At 44.5% G+C, this 15,054-nt stretch overlaps 1 protein-coding gene across 1 annotated transcript in view; it reads right to left on the bottom strand.

Moving 5' to 3' along the window:
* Prex2 (phosphatidylinositol-3,4,5-trisphosphate dependent Rac exchange factor 2) overlaps positions 1-14,944 on the bottom strand; it is a 276,161-nt gene extending 261,217 nt beyond the window's left edge. Inside the window, exon 1 of the mRNA XM_005361884.3 lies at positions 14,468-14,944. Coding sequence (XP_005361941.1) covers positions 14,468-14,584 — 117 coding nt within the window. The 5' untranslated portion in view covers positions 14,585-14,944. The remainder of the gene's footprint in view (positions 1-14,467) is intronic.
* Between the last annotated feature and the right edge of the window lie 110 nt (positions 14,945-15,054).

Consider the following 15,054-nt stretch of genomic DNA (forward strand, 5'->3'; position numbering starts at 1 on the left):
AGAAGCCAAGGACAATGGCACTGGGTTTTGATTCTACTGCATGGACTGGCTTTGTGGGAGCCTAGTCTATTTTGATGCTCACCTTCCTAGACCTGGATGGAGGGGGGAGGACCTTGGATTTCCCACAGAGCAGGGAACCCTGACTGCTCTTAGGACTGGAGAGGAAGGAGGAGGGGAAATGGGGGGAGGGGAAGGGAAATGGGAGGAGGTGAGAAGGTGGAAATTTTTAATAAATAAATTTTAAAAAAGACGCTTAAATCTCAAAGGGGTATCGTTATGGGGGGTTGAATGAGAATAATCCCATAGGCTCATATATTTAAATGTTTGGTTCCCAGTTGGTGGACTGCTTAGAAAGGATTAGAGGGGGTGGCCTTGTTGGAAGAGGTGTGGCCTTGTTGGAAGAGGTGTGGCCTTGATGAAGGAGGCTTGGCCTTCTTGGAGGAGGTGTGTCACTGAGGGTGGGCTCTGAGGTTGCAAAAGCCATGGCAGGCCCAGGTTCTCCCTCCCTCTCTACCTGTTACTGGTGGATAAGATGTAAGGTCTCAGTGTTACCAAGTGGAAGGAGAGAACTTTACTTCCAAAAGCTGTCCTCTGACCTACATATATACCCTATGGCATGAACAGTCTGATACACACACATACATGATAGAAGATTTTAAATATTTTCATTTCACCACGCAGAAAACATCCTGTTTACATACAGAGGAAGCCTCGTCTTCTGTTGTTATAGTTGGAAGCTAAGGCGCCTTTTAAACGCTGACTATATGCTTATGGTACTAAAAACTAAAGAACTGTCCTTAGCTCACCCGCTTATCGAGGTTCCTTCTATGGCTACAAAGCCAGTTACTCCCTGCTCATGCAGCCTATTAAAAGATGAAGGCCAACCTAGAAGAGAGTACACTCTCAGAATGGACCTTTGAACAATGGACTCATCTGTGTTTAAAATACCTTTACAGTTTCTGCTAAAGCAATGAGTGTAATATCCACCAAATACAGAGCAGTAGACATACTTTTGATTACACAAGAGTATGCATACTAATTTTACTCTATGACTTTATTACATGTAGGCTAAACCCATGAGCTATATTTAAACCAAAACCAAAGACTATAAACCCCATTAGGAAACACGAAGAACACAGAGATACAAAATCAACCCAAGAAGAGTTAAATGGAAACCACTAAGCTTAATGAAGCATATGAGGGAGGGGGACTTGATCGGGGGAGGGGGACCTGATCGGGGGAGGAAGAGGGAAATGGGAGGCGGTGGTGGGGAGGAGGCAGAAATCTTTAATAAATAAATAAATTTAAATAAAAAACAGACATAGTCAGCAGGAGAATCAAGGTCATTTATTTTTAAAACGTTCACTGTGCCTTCTTATTTCCACAAGGGCAGCACATGCTGACTTCTGGGTCACGACTGGGTGGCTGGCCCTGATAGTCTCAGGCCAACCAACAGCTGCTTCCACTCGCTTGCTCCTGAGGGCTTGCCCGAGATGAACCTCTGTTCCTTCCTATCATGTCTGAACTTCCCAAGTCAACAAGTTCTGTCCCCATCCCGACATCTGCCTGGGTTTTCCTCATGCTGATTAATCAGACCTTTCCCACAACTCATAAAAACCCAAAGATCATGGGCAAAACCCTCTGGAACAGTCACAGAGATCTGTTTGGAATTCTCTTTTGCCCCTTTAAAAATTCTTGGATTTTAATTAATGAATTCCTACACTTTAAAATTTTACTGTGAAAATTTAAATCTTTCTCTCCATCTGATATTTATTAATATTTATGCATGTTGTGGGTTCCAATCCAGGACTATGCAGGGATAACACAACAAACACACAATACCTAATGATGACCATCCTAGGACAGAGTCTCTGGAAATACCAAAACATTTTAAGAATAACAGAAAAATCTCCAAACCCTCCAAGTTCTTCTCCTGGGGGCCTCTAGTGTAGTTTGTGTTGCTGTGATAAACAGCATGACCAAATCAACTTAGGGAGGAAAGAATGTACTTGGTTCGTGGGTTACAGTCCCTCTTGGAAGGAACCCAAAGTAGGAGCTTAAAGCACAAACCAGGGAGGGTGGTCGCTAACTGGTTCACTCCCTCTGATTGGTTCATGTTGCTTTTTATTACAACCTAGACCAACCTTCCTGGGGATCTACTGACCCTGTGGTGGACTAGGTCTTTCTATATTAATCATCAATCATGAAAATGTCCCATAGACATGCCCACAGACCAATCCCTCAGCCCAAGTTCCCTCTTTCCATATGGATCAAGTCGACCACCAAGATTAGCCACCACAGAAAGCAAACTAATGAAAACAGAAGGGAGATACCCTCACATAAGAAACAAAATAAGTAATAGGTGAATATCTAGATGGGTGAGAGAAAAGGAGAAAAATAATCGTGTTTCTACAGTGAATTGTTAGACTATAGGAATCCAAGATTAAAATTAATCATTGTCTGAACGTAAGAGACCAATGCCCCCCACTGTACTTATTCTCTTTTTTTTAGTGCAGAGTCTCCCAGATTCTACCAGAGCACATGGCTATCTGATTAATCAGCACATTTTTCTGTTTCCTTTATAGCTGGTCTGGTCATGTTACAAAGAAATCTGACCACAAAGAGGGCAGTCGAAGTGACATGTGTAATTTCTGGGTCACATCCTTAAAGGGAATATTGCCCTCACTTTGTCTCCTACCTCCCAACTCCTGAGGGTCAGGATTGAAAAGCATCCTGGCAAATAGGACAACTTCAACCATGCAGACAACAACAAAATTCAGTATCTTGCTTCCCTGCTGTTACTGTACATTGGAACCACCTGGAGAAGCTGTGCGACCAGGGAGCTGGATTCATTCTCTCCACACTCTGATTTCACTTGTTCTTGGCAGCTAGCAGGGCAGTAGAGGGAGGTAATCAAGATCTCTGAGTACCTTGATGCAGCCAAGCATCCTATGCTCCTGGACCACTATTAGGCAACAGTGTCAAAATATTAACCAGATCCAAAGGAGGATGCAGAGAAGGTTATGGTGACTACATATGGCTTGTGCAATCACATGCGCCCTTGACTGTTTAACCTGAGATGGTCTTACAAATATACACAATAAACACAGCGTCCTATTAGTCTGAGAAAAGAATTACATGTACATACAGACTTCAAAAAATTAAAGCCCTATTCTTTTTCTTAAGAAAACCTTAAAGTATATCTGTAGAAAAACATTTAAACATTCAGTTTGGGTATAATCCCTGGAAACCAGGGCTGAACTAAAGATTGTTAAAGTTAGAAATAAACTAAAATATTATGATGATAAAAACATTCAGTTATGATATCACTGGGAGGTCTGTTCTTTCCTAAGGAGAAATGGAAGGGCAGTCGATCTGGGGAAGAGGGAGGTGGAGGGGCTGGGAGAAGGGGAGGGAGGGGAGGCTGCAGTCAGTATGTATTGTATAAGAGAAGAATAAAAAAACAAAAACCAATTTGACAAGGATTGAAAAAATACATTGAGTTGGCCAGTTCACTGATAGTCTGAATAACTCAGTGAAAACGCAGAATCAGAATGTGATGAGCTGACAGCAATTAAAGTTAAGACGGTGCATTTCATCGGACACAGAGAATCTGCCCTAAGATGAACAACGTCCATTTTCTTGTCCTGTCATCCCCAAGACGTGTCTTATAGTTCATGGTCAAAAGGGGCTGCCTCTATGCCTACCGTCACATCCTCATCCCAGGCAAGAAGGAATCAAAATGAAAAGGGGAAAAAGAAAACTTCCCACCTCTCATTCCATATTTAGAAACTACCTATTGTCACCTCTGTTCACAATCCCCTGCCACAAACTAAAAATATCTATATCATATCTACAAGGAAGTCTGAAAAATGAGATGTGGTTTTCAGATATTTAAGTCTTACAAAGAGATAAGTGATTATCACTATAGAAGAAAAAAATAATGATTGTATAGGCAGTTGGAAGGCCTTTCCAGAGATTTTCGTTAGGAAGAGGTACAAGAAAATGGAGATGGACCTGCGTCTATACAATCAAAATAAACTGTGGGAAAATATAAAAATAGATATATTGCTACAAAAAATATAAACGTACATTAAATTCCTATACAAGGTGAAGGCCCTCCTCACCCTTAGAACTGACATCTGAGGGATAGTGAATTAATACAATTACCATAGAATACAGGCAAGGAACCAGCACATGGGTGAATGAATGCAGGATCTTATTGCCTTTCCCTAGACCTCAGCCTTGTGATACAAACAGAACAACATCTCGTAAAAAAGGAGGAGGACCATTTTAGGAATCCCAAGAAGCCCGTCTTTGGGGCAACAGTTACAAATAAGAAAAAGCTGAAATTCCAAGGGAACGTGGAAACAAGGCCAATGTGAAGCATCACAAGGCTTTAAAGGAGACATCAACATTTCTTGCACAATCTCTGAAAATATGTCGCCATCTACAAAGCCTCTGGTCCTGGCAAGAAAACAACTTACAGAGATGACTGGAACAGCCACCCTGGCAGCTAAGCCAGACCCTGGGCCCTGTTGGACTCATGGAGATAACATTTTTAAACAGCCACCAAAATGCAAGTCATCAGCATTCTGTGTGGCTAAACTCCTGCTATAAACCCAGAGAATATTTTATAGCCGTATTCTAAATTTAACCCTGCTGGAATCCTCTTGTAAGTATTGTACACTTTAACCTTTTCAAATGAAGGGTTTGCCTTTTCATGGAAAGAATGTATTTCGTATTAATGAGGAAACACAATGTCCTTGGCATAGATATTCTCCAGCAAAAATGCTCCCCTCCTTTGTTCACACCATGCTGAGCTACATGGTCAGGCAGGAAGACAACAAACTTACCCCCACAAAAAAATCAAAGTCTGAAATCAAGGAGCCCATTTAAATGATAAGTTTTCTTAACATTAAGTTTATTGAATTACTAGATAGAAATTATTCACAAGAGTGAGAGAAAAGTAAGAAAAGATATTCACATCAGATGTCTCCGGATTCAAGTGTGATGCTCACTGCCAGGGAAAACTGAACTGACAGCACCTTTTTTTTGTTTTGCTTTTGTTGGTTTTGTTTTGTTTTCTGTTGTTTTGTTTTATTTTTCAAGACAGGGTTTCTCTATGTACTAGCTGTCCTGGAACTAGCTCTTGTAGACCAGGCTGGCCTCGAACTCCCAGAGATTTGCCTGCCTCTGCCTCCCAAGTACTGGAATTAAAGGCCTGTGTCACTAATTTTCACATAGCAAATACAATTCTAGTTACATAGAAAGTTTGAGAATTAGTAAACCTCTTGGGAAATAATAAAAAAATCCATTTATTATCAAAATTCAACACATAATAAATATAAGAACTGATTCCCAATTGTTGTAGGAGGCTGCTTGTCTGTAGCAGGAGGCCAATTGTTCATTCCTGGCTACTCAGACCATGAAACAATCACTCAGAAACTATATTATTTAAATCACTGGTTGGCCAATCACTTAAGGATATAGCTCTTACATCCAGAATTAGCCAATCTCCATTATTTTATATTTTAGCCGACAAGGTTCTAGTTGGCAGCTCACGTCTTTCCCCTCTGGCAGCTCCATGGCTTCTCTGTGACTCCGCCTTCTTTCTCCCAGCATTCATTTTAGTTCTCCCTACCTAGCTCTACTCTTTTGCCCTATCACAGGCCAAGGCAGTTTCTTTATTCTTTAACCAATAAAAGCAACACATATACAAAGGACTTCCCATACCACCCGATGAAACAAATTTTACATCATACTAATATGTAAAACCAAAGACATATGAATTTATTTGGTATTAACATTAAGTATGTGGTTAAAGAACCACAATACATTGTTAAAAGTACTGAAAAACAATATAATCACACTAGTTGCCAGATAACTGATTTGAAAAAATTTGTGTATAGTTATGTATTTTTAAAGTATGTATGTGTGCATGCGTACATGCGTGTGTGTGTGTCTGTGTGTCTTAGACTTCTGTTGGCATGATAATATAGCATAACCAAGGCAACTTTTAAAAGAAAAAAGTTTATTGGGGCCCATGGTTCCATCGTACTAGAGTCCATGATCACCATGGCAGGAAGCATGGCAGCAGACAGACAGGCAGACAGGCAGGCATGGCACATTGGAGCAGTCACTGAGAGCTTACATTCAAGTCACAAGCATAAAACAGAGAGACAGAGCTAACTGGGTACAGTATAGCTTTTTGAAACCTCAAAGGCCACCCTAGTGACACACTTTCTCCAGTAAGATCACACCTTCTAGTCCTCCCCAAACAGACGCACCAACTAGGGACCAAGCATTTAAATATAAGAGTCTATGGGGGTAGTCATTCAAACTACCACAGCGTGTGTACACATGTTCATGTGTGTGAAGGGGGGCAATTATGCACGTGCTAGGGCTTGTGTGTGGAAGTCATATGACAACCATGGGTATTCCTCCTCTCCCCCTCCCACCTTGTTTAAGAATAGGTCTCTGCACTAGTTTTTAGTACATAAGCCAGGCTAGCTGGCCCTCGAGTTTCTGGGGGTCCTCCTGTCCCATCCTCCCACCTTCCCACAGAAGCTCTGGGGTTACATTCACTGGTAGTATCTGTCTCTGAGAATTCTAAGCCGGGTCTTGCACTTGAGCCATCTCAACTGGACAAATGTTTCACTTTTCAAGTAGCTACAACAATCCAGTCGATGCAAAACAATAGTTCTATTCCACCTGTACTAGGTTAAAAAATGTTTATCACTACTTCCAAAAGATTCAACCTAGTCACCATATACACAAAAGCTCAGAAAGGCTTAGTTCTTTACTTTAACTTCTAAATGTCTGTTTCATTTTCTAAAGTCCCATTCAAGGAATAACTCTACAAAGACAGTCAGTCATATATATGCCAAAGCTCAGACAGCCAAGGTGAGTTTGCTTTCCTACTCCGCAATGTGCATCTTCAAATCTTTACTGTTCTTTCCAGGGCATCCCACTCTCTGCAAGAAAGCAAAGAGCCCAAACAGAGACAAACAAAACACTGGACAGAAAAGCAGTGTTTTAACTTCACAGGGAACAGAGACTACCAGGTAGAAACCTTCAATACACGACACCCTCACCCACCTACCCATCACCACCCCCACCCTCACACACCTGCCACTCCCACCCACCCCACCCTCCACACATCCCCACCACCTACCTACCCCTGCCACCCACTCTACCCTCACCTCCACTAACTTCCTTCTTCCCTTGACCTCACACAGCATCCAATTCCTTCCTAGAACAAACCATCCTCTAGTCTCTTAGAAGGCCCTGGCCATCTCAGGACTTGGTTTGTAAATTTCTGTACCAGGATTTATAGCTAAGTCACTGAACTCTCTGACCCCTGTTCTGGGCATGCACTCTGCATTACATTGTGGACTCCAGGCCTCGCAGGCTGGACTCAGCTGCCCAGTTCCAGCTGCAGACAGAGGAAACAATTACACACTCCAGAGACAGCCTACTCTGTGCGCATTAGGAATGGTGCTTCAAGATGCTCTAAAATGGGTATGGTCCATGGCAGGAAGGATTCTAAACTTTCGTTTATGTCCACCTCATCTTCCAGTGCTGCAGAGGCCTTCACCATGGCTCACCTGTATGTATCATTGCCTTCTGCCATGCCTGAGTTTTAGTAACATTTTGGTTAGTTATTGTTGTTCACTTTTGTTTCTTTGCTTGTTGACTTCCTTCTCCTTAACTTTATTTACCATCTTTAAAGATTTCCAGACGAAATCATCTCCTTATACAACATCCTGTTGGGATGTGAATACAAAATGTCCTCCACAGGCTCATGACTCCGAACACTGGGTCCCTTCTTTAAAAGGCTGTGGAACCTTTAGGTGTTGAGGCCCCAGAGGAGAAAACAGGTGCTGGGGAAATGCCTTGAGGCTTTCTCATTCCACTTCCTGTCCTCTGCCTTCAGACTGCTGGTGAAATGCAACCAGCAGCCTGCTACTCCAGCCACCATGCTCTTCCCCAGCAATATGGACTGTATTCCTTCAAACTGAAAGCCAAAACGACCCGTCCTCCATCCCTTGAGCTGGGAACTAGCAGAGATTTTTGGCTCTGCAGCAGAAAAGTAACTAGCATGGTTACTAACCATTCTTCTCTTCCATTTTACACCAAACACCCTGAAAAAAGTTTCCTCAGGTGCCACTATGTCTCCTCTCCACTCATTTTCTCTTTCGGACTTCTCTTCTGCCAACAAGATTCTTCCTTGACACTAGAGAACACAGCACTCATTTACACACTCCTCTATGTCTATCCCTGTCCCTACCCTTACCCCCATCCCAACCCCTACCCCACCTTCCCACATCTTCCTTCACCTCCCTCTGGGTTCTTTGTTTCAGTCTTCAATGGCCAAAGTCAGCGATGCACCCTACTTTGAACAGTGGCTCCAGCTAAAAGTCCAAAACCAAATCCATTTTCCTCCTCCTCACACTTTTCTCTCCCTTGCATTTTACTTTTCAATTCATGGTTCTACCCATCTACCCATGGCACCTGCAGACCCAGCAGCACTGCCCTATGCGCTCCATTCCACTTCACATTCCCTTCTTAGTGCACACAATGGTTTCACCCCGGAATTGTCCTATTGCTGATGTGTGCTTGGTTTTTGTTTGTTTGCTTGCATGTTTGTTGCTGTTGTTGTTGTTGTTGTTTGGTGTTTCAAGGCAGAGTTTCTCTGTGTAACAGCCCTGGCTGTCCTGGAATTCACTCTGTAGACCAGGCTGGCTTTGAACTCACAGAGATCTGCCTGCTGAGTGATGGGAATAAAGGCGTGTGCCACCACTGCCCCACATGACTGCTTGGGCTTTTTGTGGGTTTATTTGCAAGGTTGTTTTTTGGTGTTTTGCTGCTGTTGTTTGTTAGTTTTTAATCATCTCTGTTCCTTCCATCTTACATGAGACATTGTAGGTTTGTTACGGGAACTAACACAATGGAAAAAATAGCTAATGGATAGCCTCTTGTTTCTCAACTCTGTGGGCAGATTCTCTTTCTAAGAAACAAAACTGAACCCTATAGATACTATTCTTATACCAACGGCATCACTATGCTAGGGTACATAGTTGAAACCAACAGTCTAAATGACAACCTCTATAAAAAACATATTCTCTGACTTATCACATGTTGGTTGCTGGTGCCATGCCTCCCCAACACACTGTTAGGAGAATCACAAGTACTCAAAGACCCCAGGGGTCAGCTAGGAGTCTCATCCAGGAAGATTATAAAGGAGAACTTTAATCTCAAAGCTTAGGAGCCAAACAGGCCCGGACAGCAGTCCCACCTCAAAGGGAACCCAAATATCTGTCTCGCACGATCTCGATAATGCTATTGTTTCCTGAAACCTCTGTGGTTACTGACCAGTGCTCTCCCTCAGCAAACAGTACCAACTTAACTTAACTTCTAACCTGTGTCAGATGGAAAGGATTAAGAAGGAGACTTTGCTGTCAGACATGCTTTGAGACTAACACATTGGGGGAAGGAGTAAAGGGGAGAAGGAATCAAATCTACAAATGAAACCCTGACCCCTACTTGGTGCCTTGTCATTCTCTGAATGGCTCACCCAGTGTCCCTTCATGGTTGATCTTTAATGCCTATAGTTACTGTAGGAACACTTAAGAATGGAACTTTCCTCCACCTGGACCAACTTATTTCATCTCCACCAGGAACCACAAAGCATGCAAGACTTTTTTATCTCCAATCATAATGAGGGGGCAGCATTGCCAGGGTGCCACACCAATGCCACAACACCATGCCTCTCCTGGGGGACAAACAGTTCTCCCCCTAATCTAGCAGTTCTACTCATCCCTCAGGGGACAGCTCTGCTACCGCTAATAGAAAACTGCCCTTACTCCTAGACTGAGTGTGTCCCTCGCCACCTCTGTGACACTTCGCATACGGCTCCAATATTAGGACTCAACACACAACTGCAATCATCTGTGCATTCTTCCTTTTTACTCCAATAAATACGTTTAACTTCTGTTTCTATCTCCAGTACCTAACATAAACAGCACTTGTCTTCTCGGTCTGTTGTAGGGAGCGGAGGAAGCTCTGAACAAATGTGTATTTTGATGTGGGAAGGCCACATCAAGCACCCGAAGACCAGCTGGCCCATGGGAAATTGGCAAAGTCATTGTCCATATGGCCAGGCTTAAGAGAAATGGCAAAGCGTTTCGGGACTCCCAATATGAGTGTTTACGAAGGATGGATCAGTGTGGGCAAGACTAATAACGATGGCATTCTCCTCCTGGATGGTACTGAAGCCATCTCTCCTCCAGAGACCTCCCACTGAGATGAGCTAACCACTCCCCGATGCTATACCTAATAATGAGGTTCCAGGTTTTGGGGGGGGGTGGCTGGGGTAGGAGTAGGAGAACCTCCCGTGATCCCAGCTTCAGTGTACGGGTGTCACTTCTTCATTCCCTCAGAGCCCTTAGTGAAGGTTCCAGTACCCAGGTTGCACAGGGCCAGGCAGGCTCTCCAGTTGAAATACTGGATTGGTAGTTTAAACCAAAACATATTGCCCCAAACGTCTGAATATGAAAAGTTCTGGATCAGAACCGCTCCTTGATCTGCAAATGGCCCCCTCCTCTCCGTGTCCTCCTATGGTCTGGCCTCCGCACAAAGGCATGCAACCTAGTGACTCTGTGTGTGCTCAAATCACCTCTTCTGAGAACCCAATCCCTCACAGCAGCACTTTCCCAACAGCCTCATTTTAACTTGTTTCCATCCTTTAAAGCCTTGTAACACAGCATTAAGACTTCAAAAAATGAATCTAGGGGCGGAAGGAAGATAACTTGATCCATAACACAGGATTAGGAACAAGGTGTCCAATCAGCACTGGCCTGGAAGAACCAGGTGTCCAATCAGCACTGGCCTGGAGGAACCAGGTGTCCAATCAGCACACACTGGCCTGGAAGAACCAGCCTGGACCAGGAAAGATTGTTTGCAGGTGTGTTTTCATTCTCCTTTGCTTGCCTGGTCCGTTTGCTTTCATGAGTTCCTACAAGTGACAAAGCTCACACAGGAAGTAAACGAACCCTCCAGGTTCTTTGGGCACGAATCATCTAGATAAAAAATGGCATACCCAACTGCTTTTGTAAAGGCACAAATAAGAACACAGTGGGGGGGGGGCAAGGTAGGTAGCCTCAGGCCATAACACTCAGATCCCCCTCACTACTCCTGAGCCCCCCCCCCCACCAGCTCCAGAGAGCACCAATGGAAGAAGCTAAGAGATCAAATTGGGTACAAAATGCAAATGTTTAGTGAGAACTGTAAGGCACCACATAAATGATGGTGGCTATCGTATGAAATAAAAAGTTTTCTCAGCACCTTACTGATAACTGGGTATAAAGAATACCATGAATAAGGCCACTGGTGAGCCAGCTCAGCAGGAAAAATATTGGACTGCCAAGTCTGATGCCTTGAAATAACAGAATTAGATGCCCCAAACCCACATGGTGGAAAGAAACAACCAACTGCTTCAAGTTGTCGTCTGACCCCACAAGAGGACTTAGCAATGGGGACACATGCATACATACACACAGAGACACAAAATAAACAAATATATACACATCTGTATACATACATACACATCTGTATACATACATACATTAATTTTAAAAAAAGAACACCATGCCAGAAGACCCAGAAACATAGAAAGAAGCGTAGAAGAATAAGAAAAGGATTTTTTTTTTACTATGATGACAACCTATATCCCTCGCTCTGTGTAATATCAGCAGAAGGAACACAAACCACTTAATACAATTTTCAGATCACAGCCAAATCTGATACACTCTGTCTCCTCAGGTACAGAACCACTAAGAAATGCTATCATTTCACTTACTTAAATATATACTAGTGAGCACAAAGAAGCCTGAGAATTTGAGGAATAATTGACGTTACACAGACAGGTCTCACATTTTGGGATATCAAAGCCTGAACAGGTAACAGGTACCAAAGCCATTTATTTCTGTAAGATGCAAAACGCAAAGTCCTTGCCTCATGAGCCCATAGCAGGGCATAGCAGTGCCCTACGACATGCCAGGAACAATTCCAGCTCACATCTACTTCTCCCTGGGATTAGAAATGACACTCCTTGTGGCCTTCACAAGTGTCCCAGTCTATACAATAACTTCCATGGTCACCCTGCTGCAATACCACAGGTCCACTGAGAAACAGCTATACATTTTTTTCAGGACCAGTGGAACATGAAGTAGGAGGACCCCCTGTTCAAAAGTCAGGGAGGAAAAGGCTAGCAAAGGTGCAGAAATGCAGGACTGGTTCTCTTTCATGGACCTCCAAGGGTCTCGCTCTATTGCTCCACTGACGTCACACGCAAAGCCAACGTGGAAGGATAACACTGGTAAGAATTTCAAGATGGTGGAGGCCAGACCTTAAACCAAGTAAGGACCATTCCGCACACAAAGCCTTAAGTCACAGGGATGCACGCATATACACACGGGTGTGCACAGAACACACACCTGAAAGTACCCTGTGTCTCCTATCCCAGTTCTCTGACTCTATGATCCTGCATCAAGCCATGGACTGAAAAGCTGAAGCAAGCCACACCAACTGTTGCCCACACTGGGACATTAGACACTGGCTCTTACTTCTACGGAGCCACTAATCTGGACATGGTTTCCAGTGTTTCGCATGAAGCACAAACTTTCATTTCCCAGGCAAAAACAAGAAAGAAAATTCAAGCACATTAGGTCACTCTCTGCCTTCTTATCTATACAGAATTAAAGATGAAAACATCTTCTCTTTTTACCCCCTTAAATGCTTTCTTAAATGTGCCAGTGATGTCTTGACAAAACAGTCACCAAGTGAGACTATTCGGTCATATTCTACCACCAGAGTCCTTACTATTACAAAACTCCAATATGCCATGTCAATTTTATAAAATTGGCAGCACATTTCTTTCTTTTTTGATTTTCTGAGACAGGGCTTCTCTGGGAAACCCTGGCTGACCTGAAATTCACTCTGTAGACAGACTGGCTTCGAACTCATATTAGCCTCTCTCTGCCTGCCAAGTGCTGGGACTAAGAGCCTGTGCCACTATGCCCGGTGAAAACTGGCATTTTAAATAAAAATCAACAAGTCAGTTTTTGAGACAGGGCCGAATTCTTGCCTATTTCTGCCATTTAGCATTGGCAGTCTCGCTATCCATCTATTTTCAGAAAGGCTCCCTCTAAGAAATGACTCACTTCACATCCAAAGACTTAGTTCCCAACAAAGTTCCATGAAAGTCAAATTTGAAGCCACTAAAAGTTAAACCTCCCTAAAACATGCTCTTGTCCATAATCGCTACATGATCACGTACAGTGACCCTACCCATCACCAGCTACCAGGGTATTCTTTAACACCAGTGCCTCCTCAAAGAATATGGGCCCCCCAGGCTTGAAGAAACTGAATTTGAGAGGTCAACCTGTGTGTTTTGCATCTTCCGAGACATTGTTCTTTCCTTCCTAACATAGAGTGAATTTCTACACGGTGACTGCAAGCACAAACCAATCTCGGGAGGGAGTTCGGTATTTGAAACATTTCCCTCGGAACCTAGGGGGTGTGGAACACAGCTATGAAGGGGGGGAGTTTGAGGGTCTGGCAGGGTTTGGGAAGCTAACCCCTTCCTGGAAGGATGCCCTCTCAGGTTATCAGGATGCAACAGGACTGACTATAAATTTCTTTCTCCCAGTTAGCGAAGAAAATTCCGCCTTTACGTGACTTCTCAGGAGTTCAGATTCCCACAGTTTCTCCTCTCCTGTCTGAAACTGAATGAAATGCTTTTGGAACAGAATTCCAGTGACCTGGAAACACCTCCTGCTCAGTCTACGAAATCCTGAAGTTGTCAGACACAAAGCTAATTTTAGGACCCGGCTCTCAAGGGGGTCGGTGTGCACAGGGGACCGGGAACCAAGAGTAGGGCAGATTCAAACCAGGAGAAAGGAGATTGGAGGGAGGGAGGACGGGCGCGCACATGTGGCTTTAATATGCAACAGCTGCCAGGGATGGTGACCCTGCTGCTCTTTCTCTTCCACCACCACCCTCAGAATCCAACGTTTCAATGATTATACCTAAAGGGACTTCACTGCTGTTAATCTAAGAACCGAGTCCGGCTTCACCACGTTCAAGGACTTTTTAAACTGTATGTACCTGAAGATAGCAAATGTAAGCAGGAAACCAAGGCTTTTAAACAAAATATGAATGGAGAGAAAGAGAGAATAAAGAAAATGATACAATGAAATTAGCCCTGGGAGATGGATCAAGAAAATTGAACGCAGATGGGACAGGTTAACTTCTCCCACGCGAGTTCTTCATGGTCTTGGCCACTGTGTGGATGTTCAGCCAGGAGCCCATCCCTGGGGTCCCCGCGCCACACGTATGGGTGCCCGGTGCTGGCGCAGACAATGCTCCAGACCTGGTGCCCTGTGTGGGGCCGGTCACTCACCGACACCAGGAACTCCAGCGTGCCCACGTAGTCGCGCTCGGTCTTCTGCAGCTCACTGAGCACGCACACGCGCAGACGAAGCTGCTTGTCCGCGTCCTTGGCACTCTCGTCGCTCATGGTGGCCGGCCGGGCGCGGGGCTGGGGACAAGTGCGCTGCCCCGCGCCTGCTGCCGCCTCTGCTGCCCGCAAAGTTGCCGCCTCCGCGGAGTCTGAGCGGGACACGCAGCTTCACATGCTGGCCCGAGGCCGGGGCGTGGGCAGAGGAGGCTGCTCGAGCTGCTACACGCGCGCGGAAGGCGCGGGACTCGGAGCAGGACACTCCAGGGAGAGCCGGATCCCGGCCCGCCCGCCGCTCTGGCCTCACGCGGCCCCAACCCAAGGGGAGGCGGCTCCGGCAGTCACAGCGGTGACTTGGACATCAATCAAATGCTTCAATCCATGTGACTCCGACCCTTTACCCTTAGCCAAATCTCAGGAAAAAGGAAACACAACCCTGGGGAAGTGTATCGTGCCAGCTAACTAAACACACACACACACACACACACACACACACACACACACACACACACACACACACACACACACAC

This window comes from Microtus ochrogaster, linkage group LG5 (genome assembly GCF_000317375.1).
Source record: "Microtus ochrogaster isolate Prairie Vole_2 linkage group LG5, MicOch1.0, whole genome shotgun sequence".
NCBI classification, from domain to species: domain Eukaryota; kingdom Metazoa; phylum Chordata; class Mammalia; order Rodentia; family Cricetidae; genus Microtus; species Microtus ochrogaster.